This window comes from Scomber japonicus, chromosome 17 (assembly GCF_027409825.1).
Source record: "Scomber japonicus isolate fScoJap1 chromosome 17, fScoJap1.pri, whole genome shotgun sequence".
NCBI classification, from domain to species: domain Eukaryota; kingdom Metazoa; phylum Chordata; class Actinopteri; order Scombriformes; family Scombridae; genus Scomber; species Scomber japonicus.
In genome coordinates, this window is record NC_070594.1 from 3915162 (window position 1) to 3933177 (window position 18016).

The window sequence follows — 18016 nt, forward strand, 5'->3', positions numbered from 1 at the left end:
ACATTGGTCTCTTTTGGCTGAAGATTAACTTTATCTATTGATTTCGTTTGATCTAGATCACATAGTATTCAACCACTGGAATGAAAATCAGGTCTGTGACACATTATGATCACATATACTAAACACACACAGAGACACAGACTAACAAACATTATCATTGAAGAAGAGTCATCATGCAATAATTTATTTGTGGTGTAATGAAATCTTCACACAGGACATACAGACGCACTGAGGATGAACACATTTAGTGAAGTCATGAAGAGAAAGAATGTCGTTAAGAAAACAAAAGACCACATGATATAAAAAAGGGGGTCAAAGCTCAGGAGCTGTCTCTTAAAATCTACTGTAGCTCCAAACGTACAACAGCAAGAAGCCTGTGGAAGCATCTCAATACAGTTTTCTCCACAACTGGAAGGATGTATGAGTTACAAATCAAATGGTTAATAATATTTAAGACATATATGCAAAGGATGGGTTGCAGTGGTATTGCGATGCAACATGTAGTGTTCCCAAATCTCCCATAAACAAGGTTTTTGACCTGTCGCTCTCTTGCTGTCCTTGTCGAGCCAATGATTGACTAATGATTGAGCTGTCCTATTTCTCTTCCCGATATGCTAAAAGGAACCCAGTAATATACCAGGAGGAACCTCTGTGAGTTAGTCGACTATGAGCTGCTAGAGTAAAGGGCCTCACCATGGACCTGTACAAAGCAGCTTTTCTCCTGGGAGCACTGATCTGCACTGGTAAGATACAAAAATGCCTGAATGATAATTGTTGAATTGTTCTGAATGTATATTATTGCCATAAAATGAAAAATGAAGAAAAAGAAAAGGTGAGACAGACACTCAAGGTGATGAAATGTCTCGGTTAAATGCTCTTCATATTATTAATTAATTACACATAACATCTTGTTGTTGTGTCACACACTGAAAACTCAAAGACACAAAAGCAGTTTTTAGAAAACCCAGTTGAACAGATTTTTCTTACCATTGTGTTTAACATACAAACGGCTGTAAGAAACAATCATCATACTGAAATATGAACTTATTTCTCCTCAAAACATTATTAGTTATGTCATTAATGTTATCTGTAAAAGAACTTTTGTGTAAAACTAAAACTATTTTTCTTCAATACGAACTGAACTTTTACTCGGGTACAATCTTTACACAAGCTTTCAAAACGACTGACACAAACATGAATTCAATAGTTTCATCTATTAAAAATGAACACAGGCCAAATTGGGTGCAGAAACAGAAAACAATTATATGAAGTCACAATCGAGCCATAAAAACTTGGAATGATAGAATACAACTTTTGTGAGATATGATAAAAAATGTTTCTCAGGTAAAAATGACAAAATACTTCAAAATTAAGAATTTGAAAAAATCTCATAATATCATGCAATGTCATTTTTTATGGGTTTTATAATTTTTTTAATGTATATACTGTATATGTATGCATGTATGTATAAGTATATGTACTCTTAACTGTTTCTCAAGATGTTTTGTAAATCTAATTAGTTTAAATGTTATGAACAGACCAATGTAACCTGCCTCTTATTTAACTTGCTTGGTCAGGATGTCAAATTCGGCATCCTCGTCTACTAACATCAATTTTGGTTACCCACAGGGTTCAACTCTTACTGTAGGTCCTCCTCTTTTTGCACATTCCTTCACCTGAATCTACAGTATACGACTTAGTGGAGACCAAAAACAGAGCTAAAAGCAGAGAGAATATAGGACTTATATTCACCAAGGGGACACAAACATGACTCCAAATGAATATTAATGGGTGTAAATAACATGTTTGCCATTAAAATCCTAAAATGTCTTGATAAAGTATATCACAGATTTGTTATCAGCTTGTTTTTGGGGCAAAAAAACCCCAAACTTACTGCAGGTTGAATCATGCAATATTGGTTGTTCCACTTGAGCCACCAATGCATTTCAAGGCCTAGTCATAAAATGTTCAATCTTTCTTTATACTTGACTATTAATTGAAGGAAAAGTATGCCTTATCTGCTGTTTTACCTAATTTAGACCAAGATTCCTCAAACTCTACATACAGTACACTTTGACCAGCTTCTGTACTCATTTGAATGTGCATCTTGTTTTTTGGTCATTGGTAGCTATATGACTCATTATTTAAAGTTCAGGGTTGCAATGCAAAAAAAAAAAAAAAGTCAAATTGGTCAACACTTGTTTTCCAGCACATTATTACATCACTGTTAATCATAAATTATGCCAAACAACATCTCACTGTTACTCAGTTCACCATCAGTTTTTTTCAGACCAATCAATCCAGCTGTGATTTTAAAATCTCACCACTACAAGAAATTTGGTTAATTCAGTTAACTCAAGCTGGTTTCTCATACAGTTGTAAAGTATGTGTCAAGCTGTGTTTATGCCATCTTTCCTTTTCAACACTTCAATTATTAAGTTTTGAATGTTCTGTCAATAACAAGATGATCTTTCCAGTCTAAAATAGTTTCTCTACTCTCAGAGAACCATAGTTGCATATGTGACCCTCCATTTCTCTTCTAATGTCATTCCTTTAAACTGTTAACTTGACAATTTCCATTAATTACTTGAGATTTTGCTTTTACCTTAATTACTTGACATCTCCAGATATGTTCAATGATTATTTTTCTTCTTTACAATTCATTCATCCATCCTTTATTTTACATGATTTACATCTTATTTCGTTGTTTGACACATTAAACCATCTTGAAACCCAGATTTGAGCATGTATGACATTAGTTCATACAGATAATGATAATTAATGTGCTACACACACACAGACACACACACACACACACACACACACACACACACACACACACACTATATTTGACAGTTAATACATGATTTTGTCTGTGATTCCAGTTAGTGGTTCTGAGGTGGACGGCTATGCCAAAACTGAAGGAGCATGGGTCTTGTCACTGAAGAAAAGAATGTACACTGTGGACACTGCGGCTGAGTGTGCCGTCAAATGTGACATTGAATCAACCTTCACATGCAGGTATGTTAAAATCCTTATCTTATTTTTAACTTGGGCTAAATGATGAACTGTTTAAAAAGGGAAAAACTCCTATTGCAAATTCTCAAAACACCACTTAAAGACCGTGTAAAGTGAATTCAGACATTTTCTTCTAAACACATTAAATAGGTCATAAATGTATTTCTAAAAAAGGCGTAAAAAGCATTTCAACCATTTAGATTTGAATTGTGGAGCTAGGCTTCACAAACTGTGTTTCAAGATTTCTGTGTTCAGGATTTAGTGGGCGGGTTTATACTAATCACCGCCACGTTAGCATAAAGCTAGCAGCCGACTTAGCAGCCGAGCTAGCAGCTGAGTTAGCGGCAGAAAGCTCTCAGACGTAGCGTCCATGTTTCTGGTAGAGGTGGTGACTTTGATTGACAGGTGACACTTGGTAGGGGGCGGGGCTTCAGTGAACTTGGCGGGCCCTCCCACAGCGTTTGGGAGCAGAGAAAGAGAGATTTTTACACAACTTTGAAGCCTAATTTCATATATTTGGCAAACTCAGAACACATATTTATTCTTACTTTACACGGACTTTAAAAAATTACTTATAATGTCGTTGATCACTTTAAAATGGGGATCTAACATGCTTTTCAGGATTTTCATTTCACTTATACATGGTTATGATGTCAGATGTCGATATTAAACATGGTCAAAGTTTCTAAACTTAAATGTATTTGAAAATGCTTCCTGAAAGGCTTAAGTTACGGGGTCAGCCTGCTCTAAATTTGTAATTTACAATGTAACGCCTGCTTCCCCATTAAACTGACGTCAGATCGTTCCTGCCACCATCCACTCCACTGTCTTTGTTTCTAAGGTTGTTCACGTTGAACACTCGCATGAATAGGAATGTGTCGGATTAGTTTATATTTTGAGCGAAGAACAGTAAAAAGAAACAAAGTTGGACTGCTATCGTATGTTTATGTAGCTATTGTTGTTTACCGGGCGGGACTTAACCAATCAGAACAGAGTGGACTCCTTGGGTTGGGGGGGGGGGGCTTAAAGAGACAGGAGCTACTTCAGACTGAACTGAAGGGCTGCTAAGGTCAGTATTAAATAAGGAGTTTCTTGAATTGCTAACCATGCAAAGACATTCAAGTAGAGCCCCAGAATATAAATATACAGCTGGAAATGTGCATGTCATGTCCTCTTTAATTGTTCCAACATTACATCTTGACTTGGCATCTGAACCTGACCCCAGATGTGTTTTTTTCCACAGGTCTTTCATGTATATTCAGAAGGACCAGGAGTGCTGGACAGCAGCAGCAAACTCTAAATCAGAGATACTCCTGCGCAGAACCAGCGCAGCTTTATATGAAAAAAAAGGCAAGTCTTTTTGTCTTTTTGTAAGACTGAAGCCTGTCTTATTGTATTTTGGTGGACTCTCTTTGTCTGACAAATGAATTGAAATATTAAAAAAAGCATTTTAGTTATTATTAAAATGTTCTTTGGGCTTTTTACATTGTGGTTAATGTTTAACCTTTGTTGCATGATTAGTATTGATGTGAGTGTCTCACACGACTGAAATGTCACTTCAGTCGAATCAGATAAATTACGATCTGTTTGTGAACATCTCAACAAACATTCCAGTTAAACAGCGAGTTGATTCTGACGAAGTTCTTGGTTTTATCTTGTCCAGAATACCTCCTGGAGTGTGTGAATGGAATAGGAACAGATTACAGAGGAACGAAGACCAAAACGAAATCAGGAAAGACATGTCAGGATTGGACAGCCAAATTCCCACACAGGCCCAAGTATGTATTCACACACAGTCGATTCATTTAAAAAGGTATTACGTCCTATCTCTTTACAGCACTTCATATACATTTTCTCTATGTCTCTGCTGTAGCATGACACCACTGACCCATCCCCGAGCAGACCTGGAGTCCAACTTCTGCAGAAACCCTGATTCAGACAGTGGAGGACCCTGGTGTTACACAACCGACCCCAACACCCGCTGGGAGAACTGCAATGTGCCCAGCTGCACTGGTAACGTCACACATCTGCTGTTCACTGCTTAGTTTATCAAACCTGCAGACTATTTCACTTCCGTTAACATTTGAAGCCATTCTAATCACCATTTTTATGATAATAAATAATAAGAAGTCAAATATGCAGCACACAGCAACACATTCACTAATATATTCATACCTACTGCACACATATGATGTAAATGAACAGACTGATATAACAGGGCGAAAGCATGATGTTTGCACATGTTGCTTTACAGAGGAGTGTATACACTGCAGTGGTGAGGACTACAGAGGGAAAATCTCCACCACTGAAAACGGTTACACATGTCAGCGCTGGGACTCCCAGAAACCTAACAACCACGGCTACATCCCCTCAGCGTAAGACTACAAAAACACTCATTCATTCATTCATAAAGCAAACACAAGCAGGAGATCATAAGATGTCAACAAGCTAAACACTGCTCTCACAGATAAGTTTAAAGACCATATAAAGTGAATTCAGACATTTTCTTCTAAACACATTAAATAGGTCATAAATATATTTCTAAAAAAAGGTGTAAAAAGCATTTCAACCATTTAGATTTGAATTGTGGAGCTAGGCTTCACAAACTGTTTCAAAATTTCTGTTCAGGATTTATTGGGCTGAAAATGATTAGCATAAACCCCCCTGCTGCTGTAGAGGTATAAATACATTCACCACACACCACTACTACTACAGTCTACAGTTAGCCAGTTAGCTGCTGAGCTAGCAGCCGAGTTAGCCGCCGAGCTAGCAGCTGAGTTAGTGGCAGAAAGCACTCAGACGTAGCGTCCATGTTTCTGGTAGAGGTGGTGACTTTGATTGACAGGTGACACTTGGTAGGGGGCGGGGTTTCAGCGGACTCGGCGGCCACGCCCACAGCGTTTGGTAGCAGAGAAAGAGGCTGAGTTTTACACAACTTTGAAGCCTAATTTCATATATTTGGCGATTTTTTAAAATCATTCAAATTTGGCAGGGTGGTTAACAATACACTTTTCTGTGGTATGTCAAACTGAGAACACATATTTATTCTTACTTTACACAAACTTTAAGCATTGTGTTTATGCTTTCTCCAGTCTTCCAGATAAGTATCTTGAAGACAATTTCTGCAGGAACCCTGATGGAGACCCTCGTCCATGGTGCTTCACCACCAATCCATCCAAACGATGGGACTTCTGCTCCATACCTCGCTGTGGTAAGTACTCCTCTGTTTTAATTTGTTTCCTCTGCTGCTCCTCCATCCTGACATTATAATCATTATACCTGTCTGAGCTTTGACTGCTGTGATCAGAAACACTTCATTCACCTGTTGGAGTGTTTTAAGATGTGTCTTTGCTGTGTAGGTGCAGGAAATGTAACTAAACCAAACAGATTTTGAGATTTGCAGAAAATGTCTACAATCAAACATTGTGGGTTTAATCTCTCATGTGATTATACCTGCCGAATAACCCTTCAGCAAGATTTGATTACCAAGATATAATTTTCTGCTATAAGAACTTAGATGTGGTGGACTGACGCTGTACCAAAATACTATATGAGGTTTTAATTTATTATTTTAATATTGTTATAACATTATTATTTTGCACAATTTAAATTCAGATTCAGATTCAGATTGCTCCATTTATCCCAGATTAAATTTGCTAGTCTTTCTGTCACTTATCTGGGTCCAAAGCACATTAATTGATTATTCAGATTACTAGAACGTACTGTTATACAGGTACTGACATACATTTTATGTCACATAATACATAAATAAATGTGGGTTTATTTCTCCTGCTGGTTTTTCATCATTCTTTGAGCATTAAACATATATTAAATTGCTAAATTAAATTATGTGGTATTAAAAATTTCTTCAATTTAATATTTTAAACACTGCAGAAACTCTGTTGCAGATCAATTACAATACATTGTAGTAATCATATAAGACGGTATAACGTTGCCCTAATTGTAAACAAACTTCCTGCTGAGAACAGAAATGGTCCCTTCAGATTAGACCAATATCATTGTTTCACTTTTTATATAAATCCTTATCAAAGTATCCTTCAACAACTCATTTGTTCTTTTTTTTCCTCATTCAAAATTTGACAGTAGCCCATAAAAAACACTGGTGCTGCTTAACATATTCTTATGGTCATTCAAAATACAACTTTTTGTATCTCTTCTTCTGTCCTCAGCATCAGAGCCTCCCACCATCGTCCCAGAGCTGACCTGCGCCACCGGTGAAGGCGGAGCTTACCGGGGCACGGTCTCTGTCACAGAGTCTGGCAAAACATGCCAAGTCTGGGCCGCTCAAACGCCGCACAAACACAACCGAACCCCTGATAACTACCCCTGCAAGTAAGAGCCAAAATTTATTAACTTTACATATGACCGAGGGAGAGTGAGGAGGATTTCAGACATACAGGGAAAAGGCTTTACTCCAATAGAATGATTGGGGGGATTATTTGGCCATTTGCTCAAATTTTGTTGAGCATAAATTGTGATGTCACACACTCATAGATTAATAATTGTTTGTTGCATCAACAACTAATCTAATCATAATGTGAAACTCCCAACAATCAACCCCAATGTCTACCATACACTATCTACCAAACAGCTGACAGACAAAGTTAGGGACCAGCTGGTGAAAAAAGTGGGACATGTTGTTGGAAACCAGACCAGAGCAAATATTGGACTTAAGTTCATCAGGTTGCCATAAACAGGGCTCCAAATTAATGCTGATCTTGCTCCATGTCGATGGACCGGATGTGTACATAGGCCACTGTTTGCTGATACAACAACTTTTTAAAGCAATATCTACACTGCTGTGCAGGTTTGTCAGCTTGTAGTGGAGTTCTTCTGCCCCCAAGTGGCCAAAAAATGAATTGAATGCAGCTTTAATTTACAGAAAGGCAACTTTGATGTATTTTTAAAAAGTAATTATGATGCATTCATTTATAATTTGTGATTATTCTTTACTTGTCAGAGGCCTAGATAACAACTACTGCCGTAACCCTGACAACGAGAGGATGCCCTGGTGTTACACCACTGATCCAAATACTCGGTGGGAGTACTGCACGGTGCCAAGCTGTGGGGATGCACCCAGACCAGGTACTGTGTAACAATGGCCAGGATGTACCACAAAGTAACACTTAGTCAGGTACAATAACATGATTTAAACACTTGTTAAGCTGTGCCTGCAAGCGAGCATACCCTTTAAAGACAGATAAAACTTACAATTGAAGGATTTCAAAGTGAATGAAGAAATTAAACTATACCTTTTCCAATGATCGTGGTGATGCTTTTAGAGTAGAAGAGAGAAAGACATAGCAACCAGGTCTTGAGTCTAAATCTATCTCCTACTAGTACTATCATCACATGAAAATGCATCAGTGAAACAAGTCTGATTATCCGTCTCCTGCTGCAGGTGCGCCAGTGATTCCCACAGAGGAGGAAGACTGTTACGAGGGGGATGGAACGACTTACCGTGGCATAACATCGGAGACCATCAGCGGAAAGAAATGTCAATCCTGGAGCGCCATGACTCCTCATACCCATAAAAAAACTCCACAGGCTTTCCCCACTGCGTGAGTCACTTACTGGTTACTCATTTTTATAGTAAAAAAGCAGCTGTTTTTGAAGGGTGATGCAGACATTTTATCATTAAAGCTGTCAGGACATTTTCATGGCAATAAATTGATGAATGTTTCCACAGAGACAGATTACACCCCTTAGATGGCCTGCCACTTTTTATTCTCTCAGTGCTTCTAAGATGCAGAGTAACAAAATATATTTAGTTTGGCTCCACCATATTGCCACAAGCACACTTAGCTAGACTTGCACCATATCGCCATACATTGCAAGTCCTGCTGTGCCTGAACATGAACTCAGGAATCAGAATCAACCTGAAGCATTGTTTAACTGCTCAACACCATTGTAAGAAATGTAAGAATATATCCTATTAGCCAAACAGAATATAAGAAAACAGAGTTATGCCATGCTAACATTAAGTCATGCTTTCAAAATGATATAGTGCCACTGACAGTACTGTGAACAATGAAGTCGAAGTGCATACCGATAAATCTGTGAAAAGCTCATATCAGCCGATAATAAATCTGTCGGGCACTAGACAACAGACATAACGTACTTCTTTGTGTCATTGTTGTACCCTTTTGTCATACCCTTATCCTCTAATATCAAGGTATTCCTGCATGTCAAAATGAAATATTTGATTTTGTCCAGCAATACACATTCATATGATAATTATTGAAAAAGTGCCATATCTTTCTTAACTCTTACCTATACAACATATCTGTGCAAAATAAGGTGGATAACTTAAGATGAGTGTAGAGAAATGGTGTTACAGGTAGATTTCAGATCTTTTCATTATAATCCTACAGTTGAGCTTGCGAGCATAACAGTATAAAAGTTTTTAAGTCTTCAAATTTCAGCTCTTCTCTTTCAACAGGGACCTTAGAAAGAATATGTGCAGGAACCCCGATGGAGACCGAGCCCCCTGGTGTTACACTATGGATCCCAGAGTCCGATGGGAGTACTGCAGTGTGCAGAAATGTCGTCCTTCATCAGAAGTGTCACCCACTAGCCCTCCCAGACCCGAGATTCCCTCCACCGCCACCCAGACCCCACCAGAGAGAGGTGACTGATTTAATACTTTAAATCCGGCTTTTGAGCTTTGCGTTTGTGCTCTTGGTTCAATGTCTTATTTCTCGGTTACTGTATTAGACTGCAAGATCGGGAATGGAGTTACATACCGTGGCCCAACCTCCATCACCACACCGGGTGTGACCTGCCAGGCCTGGAGTGCTCAGACCCCCCACCGACACAACAGCTTCACCCCACGGAGTCACCCCGACAAGGGCCTGGAGGCCAATGTAAGTGTGTTTGTTCCTGTATGAACCATTTTGAGCTGTAGACTTTTGGCATGAGGACATTTCTTTCTGGAAATGTGAACAATTCATAATATTCTTTTCTAGCTTACAATTCTCTGTGTTTCATTGTCAGAACTGCAGAAACCCAGACGGCGATGTGAACGGACCGTGGTGCTACACTACTGACCCAAACAAGAAATGGGACTACTGTCAGATCCAAGACTGTCGTATGTGAACTCTCTTTGTGTGTGAAAAACTACAAGTCATTTTTTACCTTTTTAAATACTCTGCATGGCACAGTCAGGCAATGGGTTGGTCCAAATTTGTGCAGAGTGAAATATGGCACAGGAAGATTGTAAGATCCAAGGTTCGATTCCTGGCTCCTCAGTCCACATGTTAATGTGTTCTTGGGCAAGATACTTAATACCAAATTGTTTCCGATGGCTGAGCCAATGTATATTAATGTGTATGAATGTTAGTTCCTCCCAATGAGCAGGTTGGCCTTGCGTGTTAGCTCCTGCCATCAGTGTGTGAAGAATGTGACTTGTAGTGCTAAAAGTGTTTTGAGTGGTCTGAAAACTGGAAAAGCGCTATATATATATATATATATATATATATATATATGCAGCTTGATGAGTAGATGAGGAGCAGGTGAGTATGATTGATTGACTGGGAGTGGAATGTGACACAGGTGAATGGAGGTGGAAGCCAGCAACCAGAGAGTAGAGAAGTATCCGCCCACACCAGCAGCCTGACTAACGCACAGAGTCTGACAAGGACACAGAAACAAAGGGGAAAGGGAAACACAAGAAAACACTAGGAAATGTCAGATGTGGCGGGAGCATCCATGACATTATAAGTTTGCTTTACTTGACCAACTTCTCGAGAAAGACTAAACAAATTGTCCAGTCCTAACTAAGAGCTTCATCATGTGTTGTAATGTCTGTTTCATTTCTCTTGTGTGAAATTTATCAAAGAATTTCCGTTGTAACAGCACAAGACTGGAAGTGTGGAACGCCATTCACCAAACCAAAGCGCTGTTTCGGGCGTGTTGTAGGAGGCTGTGTATCCAAACCTCACTCATGGCCCTGGCAAATCAGCCTCCGGACCAGGTTAGTAGAACAACTATGTTGGATGAGATTGGTGGAACTTATAGAAATCAAGATTCTGCATCTGGGGGGGGGGGGGTTATCCTTAAATTTCTAAATATTGAAACTACTTAAATACACTTCTTTCTGTCTCTTTTTAGGAGTTCAGGGGCCCATTTCTGTGGAGGAACTCTGATTCACCCTCAGTGGGTCCTCACTGCCCGTCACTGCCTGGAGAGGTCAGAGAGACTACTAAAAACACCTGAAGACCAAATTATCTCATAACACAAACACTCAATTAAATATGTCTCTAATGTTTGTACTGTAGTTCCTCACGAGCCTCATTCTACAAGGTGCTTCTGGGGACCCACACAGAGTTAGCTCGGGAGTCATCCAAACAGGAGAGGACACTGCAGAAAATGGTGTTGGAACCCAATGGAGCCGATATCGCTTTGCTCAAACTGCAGACGTGAGTACTGCACGCATCATGCTGCTAACACTGCTAATGCAAATATTGCTAATGAAACTGGATAAATACTTTTCATACTCACTATTGATACCATAGATACCTGTATTACTATGTTGCAAGTGTTTTAACAAATACTAAACACATCTTACCAACCACAACTTACGATATCTATCGATCTATCTATATATCTATCTAAAGACAAACAATAGAAACAAAATACAGAAATATGGCAGTGGGCTTAATTTGCATGCTTGCTTCCTTTTTATTTAAGTGTAAACTATATTTGGACCATTGCTCATCAGTTTAATAACTTGCGATGGACATTTGTCATTATGTTTGATATTTTAAAAGGTAAATGAAACATTTAAAATCTTGTGTATTTATATTTTCTTTACGTTTTTGTGTTCAGGCCTGTACAAATAAATGACAAAGTCCTGCCAGCTTGTCTGCCAGAGAAAGACGTTGTTGTTGCCAGTGGAACAGAGTGTTACGTTACTGGATGGGGCGAGACTCAAGGTATGTCACATGAAATTTTGGATGGTCCGTATACTCTAAAGGGCCGTTTGGGTGGTGTAACAAACAAAAAGGAAGTGTACCTTTAGTTATTTAGAAGATATCTTACTATAACACAATATTTGATATTTGACTCTATCTGTTTAAGGACATTTGTGAAAACCAATCCAACACAAAGTATTTGAAGATCATAAACAGTAATATGGGACCTCTCCTCAAATGAGAGGAATCCTATAGTGATGATGGTGAGGATGAGTGGTGGATAACTGGAGCTCGGTGTGTTGCAGGTACGGGAGGTGACGGCTTCCTGAAGGAAACCGGTTTCCCTGTGATCGAGAACAAGGTCTGTAATCGTCCGTCCTACCTAAACAACAAAGTTAAAGAACACGAGATGTGTGCCGGAAACATCGAGGGAGGATCAGACAGCTGCCAGGTAAAGTCTGAAGAAAAGGGTTTTTTTTGTTTTTGTTTTTTAAATGGCATGGAAACTATATAGCATTGTACATTGCCAACCAAATGATTTGGCATTGAAAACAAAAGCAAATGTACCTGCAATGAAGCCGTTTTCTGCCCTTTCAGTGACTCAGGAGTAAAAGAAAGTGACCCACGTGTGTCATTAGTAGTCTGAAGGCCTAATCAGGCATTAATGGGCGTTAGTCATGGCTGCAGACAAGCAAGACAAGAAAAAAAACACTCTTAAAAGGGCCAAGAACCTACTGTATTTAATCCAAAACACTATAGATTATACTAAAGCAATACAAAAAAAGGTCAGTAGGTGGCAATAGTCCTCCAAAGTAGAAAAAGATTTGATTAGTAGCCTAACCATTGACTTAAGGGCATGAGCAAGGACATTTATTCACTTTTGTCAAACACAAGTGCAAAATATGCACCGTTTATTTTAAATACAGAATTTTATGTTATAAAAAGTGACGATATTGATGTTATTCAGGTTCTTGTCCAACCTGGTCTAGGCAGACTGAGAATCATCTTAAAAGTCATTCTTCTTCATGTGAGTTTTTATGTTTTTTTCTCCCTGCAGGGTGACAGCGGTGGTCCTCTAGTGTGTTACTCCCAGAACAGGTACATCATACAGGGTGTCACGTCCTGGGGTTTGGGATGCGCCAGGGCCATGAAACCCGGCGTCTACGCGCGAGTCTCCAAGTTTGTCGACTGGATTGACGAAACCATCAAAGCCGGTTAACATCTCCAAAAAAAAGTGGTTCTTTTTTTTTTTCCTTTTTAAAAGATATTTCCACACGTATGTACTGTTCTGCTCCGACATGACTACTTTAGTTTATAACTGAATGAGATTTGTTTCCTGTAGTTCTTTAAAGCTACAGCATCGTAAATCAGAGCACAATAAGCAGAGCATAGTTTGGGTTTGGGGATTTAAATGTGTGTTTTCTGTAAGAGCTGAAAAATAAAACTTAATACAAACAAGATTAAGATGTTGTCGTTAATAGAAACTATATCAAAAACCAACTTGCTTGACATTACATTACAGTGAATAAAATATATCCACACACAATGTTTTCTTAATTTGAATGATTTGACCCAGTAGATCATGAAATAATACTACATTACAGTTATTGGAGAGTTTCATCTTGCCTTCGCAGGTACAGCCTGTCTGACAATGGATATTTGAGGCTGATTGTAATCTATTTAGGAGTTCACAATAACATATTTTAACCCTTGTGTTGTTCTCCTGGGTCAACTCAAAAATTATGTATAATTTCTTTAAATGAGGCCTATTGGCTATATTTTCCAAAAATATGTGTAAAACCTGTGGTAATAAATTGGAATGAAGATGGATAAAAGGTCTAACATAGAATTGGGTGATCATTTCTACCTTACATAAACAGAGAAACTACACTGGAATTGCACAAAACTTTTCTTGATATGGATCCCTTAGATTAAAAAATAAATTGTGACCATGATACATGCTGTGCAGGACACTTTACTGAGAAATAAACTCCTTTCAGAAAAAAACCCAAAACAATTTAACGGCAATAGGGATGCTCGATATTGGCTTATCTGCCGATATCCGATATGGTCCAACTCTTAACCCCTTAACATCCTTCGCCCGCCGGCGGGCGATTTGCCCCTCCCGCGGCAGAAATTATGATACGCAGCAATATATACAGCTTCAACTTCCGTCAATATGGACATGCTATACATCGTTAGAAAGGTTAGAGTCTCCGCAAGACAACCATCCAGTTGATTTTACAGACATCATGAGCACCAAACTATAAATCATTCATATTTACAGGCATGGTAAACGTGAGGTACAGAAAATAAACAGCGACTCCCTACCTTTGAAGCAGTCTTGAAGCCCAATTATGTGTCCATTCCTCAATTGTTTATATTCATTCTGTTCATAAGACTCCACTGATCAAAAGTATCAAAATGGTTTTTCATAAAATTATTCCAGCTTCTGAATATTGTCCTGTAAAGTCCATTGTTCAGCGTCTGCCAACTTTGTTCGTCAAATAAAATCCAAACTTTCCTGAGCCTTAGCGATATTTTCCTTAGTTCCTGTATAGTGTTGTTGGGTATGTTTGTTTTCCTTATCTTCTTACCTACAAAACAAAAGTGTCCCTATCTTTTTCTGTTGAGTTTTCATCCCGGTACACCCCGTGAAAGAGACCAAGCGCTCCCAGCCAGGAGGACCAATAGGCTCGGTCTTCTTTTCTTTGCAGCCCTAGTATAGCCTAGGCTTATTGGCTATCGACATGTCAATCATTCAGGATTGTAGCCAATAAATTTACCTTTCCAACGATGGTAGGCATGTCCATGGGGGGGTTAGTATGACCCACACTATGACACCGCGTAACCAAACTTGCAGTCTCACTTCTCAGAGCATAGCGCATGAGCGTAGTAGTGACGCACGGTCGCCCGGACATTTAAACTTTTTTCTACGGATATTTTGGATATTTTACGACGCCGAAAGCTACAAAGAGGACCAAGTATGTACTGGAAGAGGCTTTGGAGGCTTTTGGAGATGGTTATGGTATCTGAAGAAAGTGAAGATAGTGAATATGACTCTGAGAAAGAGGAGATGTTTACTGACGGACTTCACTACATCTTAGATCGGTGAGTAACGGTATCTTTATATATCTTATAATGCTTTATAGATTGTATCTGTTTATTTATTTACCCATGAATGAAAGCTGAATTAACGTTAGTGGGTGGGGGGTCTCTGCTTATTCAGAAGTACAGTAGAATAAAGTGAAAACAGTACAGTAAAGTAGCGTTTCACAAAATGGCTGCCAGCCACTAAATCAAAACAACACAGTAAAGCCAAGGAGTGGTGGGGGAGGGGAGGAGGTCTGCTTATTTAGACTTATTTAGACTGTAAAATACAGTAGCGTTTCACAAAATGGCTGCCAGCCACTAAATGACAACTACACAGCACAATACTTTGCAAATTGTCCCGTGGTAGCTGTAGTTTCAACTGTAGGACTAAAGTTATGTAATCCACCTCTTTCTTTGTGTGCCCCTAATTCCACTTTTATTTAGATTTTTTTTATCAAGCTTGTAAACAAATTGAATTGATTTTTTTTTTTGACTGTATTGACTTTACATTAGGCTTTTATTTATTGTGAATGCCCAGACACTGGGTATATTACCCCAATACAGTTATTCTGTTTATTACAGTTATTTTTCTGATGTTTTTGTGTAATTGTTTTACTATAATTTGTTTACATCTGTGCATTACATTGTGATTTGTAGGTCACAGACTGACAGTGATGTAGATTGGGAGCCTGAGACTGAGGCAGGCAGACCCCCAACCCCCCTGTCCTGCTGTGGGCGGTCGTCAGAAGCGTCAACGATCCTCTTCTGCATCACCTGGACCAAGGACCTGCATCAACATCCCACCCCCACCCATCCACCTTATGTTGTACTGCACCCCCAAACCCAACAGTATTTGCATTACTTTTTACTTTTATACACTTTTTATGGTTTTTGTATGTTATTCATATTTAGTTCATATTCTGTATATTTTGTATAGTTTATTCATTGTTCATATTTTGTTGATATTGGCACAGTTGTACATATAGTACTAGTACATTTGAAGAATAAAAAAAATCCTTGTTTGAAATTCAGTTCAGTATAGTCTGTCATTTTTGTTACTTAGCATTCTGTAGTGTCTTGTCACATGACAATATTTCAATATAGCCACCTAAAACCCATGTGGAGACCCCTCCAACCACCCATCAAATGAATATGTAAAAAAATGTGTTTTGAACCATGGTGAAAGGTTTTATAGTCACCAAAATGCTTCAGCAGTGTTTCCAGTGTCACAGAAGTGAGTAAATGCATTTGGCACAATTTGGCCATTTGGAGACGTTTTGGAGAGGTTTGGGAACGCCAGTGACACCACTAACTAAAAACACCATAACTTTCATAAGGTTAGGCCTAGAGGTCTGAAACTTCATTGTGGTTGACAAGATGTAGAAGGTATGCGGTATGGTGGTATATGCCTGGCATAAAGCATTGCCTAGTTATTGTTATTCAAAAATTGCATAGTTTAGGCGAAGACAAAAAAAATGTTTTTGAGCCATGTTTGAGCTGATGTAGTTTAGGTTGTGTGTGTGCCACATACTGAACATTTCCAGAAACTAGAGTTTGTCAGCTTTCAAATGAGGTATCATACATGAATCTAGGACTAGCAGTTATTGTGTTATAAGCTTTTCCATTTGGGTATGCCAAATAGGCGAAAATTACCCAAAACAGGTGGATGCTAAGGGGTTAATTTACCATACCGCCCGAATATCACCCGATACCGATATATGCAACCTTTTTACACCAACACTGTTAGATAACAGCATAACATATCTCATACTGTTGAATTAACACATCATGCCTAATTGTATTGTGAAACTCCACTGGATGCAAACATAAATGCAACATGGCTTTCCACATGTAAACACTGTCTGTGCAAAATAAGAGAACAAACTCAACTTACGTTATGGAAAGTTCCTGCAGTGGAAACGGGGCTCATAGCAGAGTAGCACCCAGGTAGAACCCACCGGACTCTGATGGTGACGCCACAGAGGCGACTGGCCGAAAACATAACAGAGAAACCGATAAAGAGGAGGTAAAGCTCGTTTCTGTTTGTGTGTCCGTGTACATGGCGGTGGACGCTATGAACTTGTTAGCAACGGTTAGCAACGGTTAGCGCGAGTCTAGCGTGTTGTTGTTGTTTTACGTCATCAAGCGCGCGAAGGTAAACGTCCCATGCTGCGTTCAGGCAGACTCGGAAAGGCTGAAGCCTAAAGAAACAAACATCGGTTATAAAAACCGATACCGATACTTCCCGATATTACATTTTTAAGTGAATATCGGCTGATAATATTGGAGGCAATCCGGTTTCCAAACTTTAAACAATTAATCATTTGCCTTATCAACTATACAGTTCAATAACCTGGCTTTTTTCTGGAAAGTGGTGGCAGATTTGGGGGATTTTCCTTTTTCAAATTAGGTCAAGCACAGACTACCACCCACAGGAAAGCCAATTATGGCATTGTTGAGAGCAAACTTGACCATCATGCAGTTATACAAGTAGGGTGACTACTTGGCAGGCACCAGCAGAGAGAGAGAGAGAGAGAGAGAGAGAGAAAAATATAAGGCTGATATTGTCTGGTTTTCTAGCACTGTGCTAATTATTATGAATGCTGTGATTTATGGCTTCAGGCTAATGCTAGTTAACCATAGTCATTTTAAACAGCTTGAAAGCTGCGTTAACTTGTACTGAACATGGTTTTGCACCCCTCTGCTTCCCAATTTGCTGAGAAATGATAAGTCACATATATCCTTGTAAGCGGGTGAAAACTTATCCAAATAATAAACCATGGGTAAATAAATCTGTGATGGCCAGTCTACAGAAAAAAAGAGCTGCTTTTAAAGAGGGAGCATCCTCCTCTGACTTGCACATAATTAACAGAGAACTGAAGACAGAAATCTCAAAGGCCAAACAGAAATACAAATCTGTGCTAGAGAATAAGATGGCTACAAATAATCTTGGATCTGCTTGGTCAAGT

The 18016-nt window shown here is 38.9% G+C and overlaps 1 protein-coding gene across 1 annotated transcript; it reads left to right on the plus strand.

The window, feature by feature from the left end:
• Positions 1-621: 621 nt before the first annotated feature.
• On the plus strand, positions 622-13420 carry plg (plasminogen). The gene is made up of 19 exons (XM_053337083.1): positions 622-743; positions 2886-3021; positions 4262-4368; positions 4682-4796; positions 4892-5031; positions 5273-5393; positions 6111-6229; positions 7209-7371; positions 8000-8124; positions 8441-8600; positions 9482-9669; positions 9757-9905; positions 10036-10129; positions 10897-11014; positions 11152-11229; positions 11319-11459; positions 11869-11975; positions 12260-12405; positions 13012-13420. The coding sequence occupies exons 1-19, from the start codon at positions 695-697 to the stop codon at positions 13171-13173; spliced, it is 2418 nt and encodes an 805-aa protein (XP_053193058.1). The 5' UTR covers positions 622-694; the 3' UTR covers positions 13174-13420.
• Positions 13421-18016: the final 4596 nt, after the last annotated feature.

Coding starts and splice junctions, on each gene's coding strand:
- plg (XM_053337083.1), top strand. CDS start 695: ATGGACCTGTACAAAGCAGCTTTTCTCCTGGGAGCACTGATCTGCACT. Junction 8,125..8,440: donor TGGGGATGCACCCAGACCAG/GTACTGTGTAAC, acceptor CTCCTGCTGCAG/GTGCGCCAGTGATTCCCACA. Junction 11,976..12,259: donor TGGATGGGGCGAGACTCAAG/GTATGTCACATG, acceptor GGTGTGTTGCAG/GTACGGGAGGTGACGGCTTC.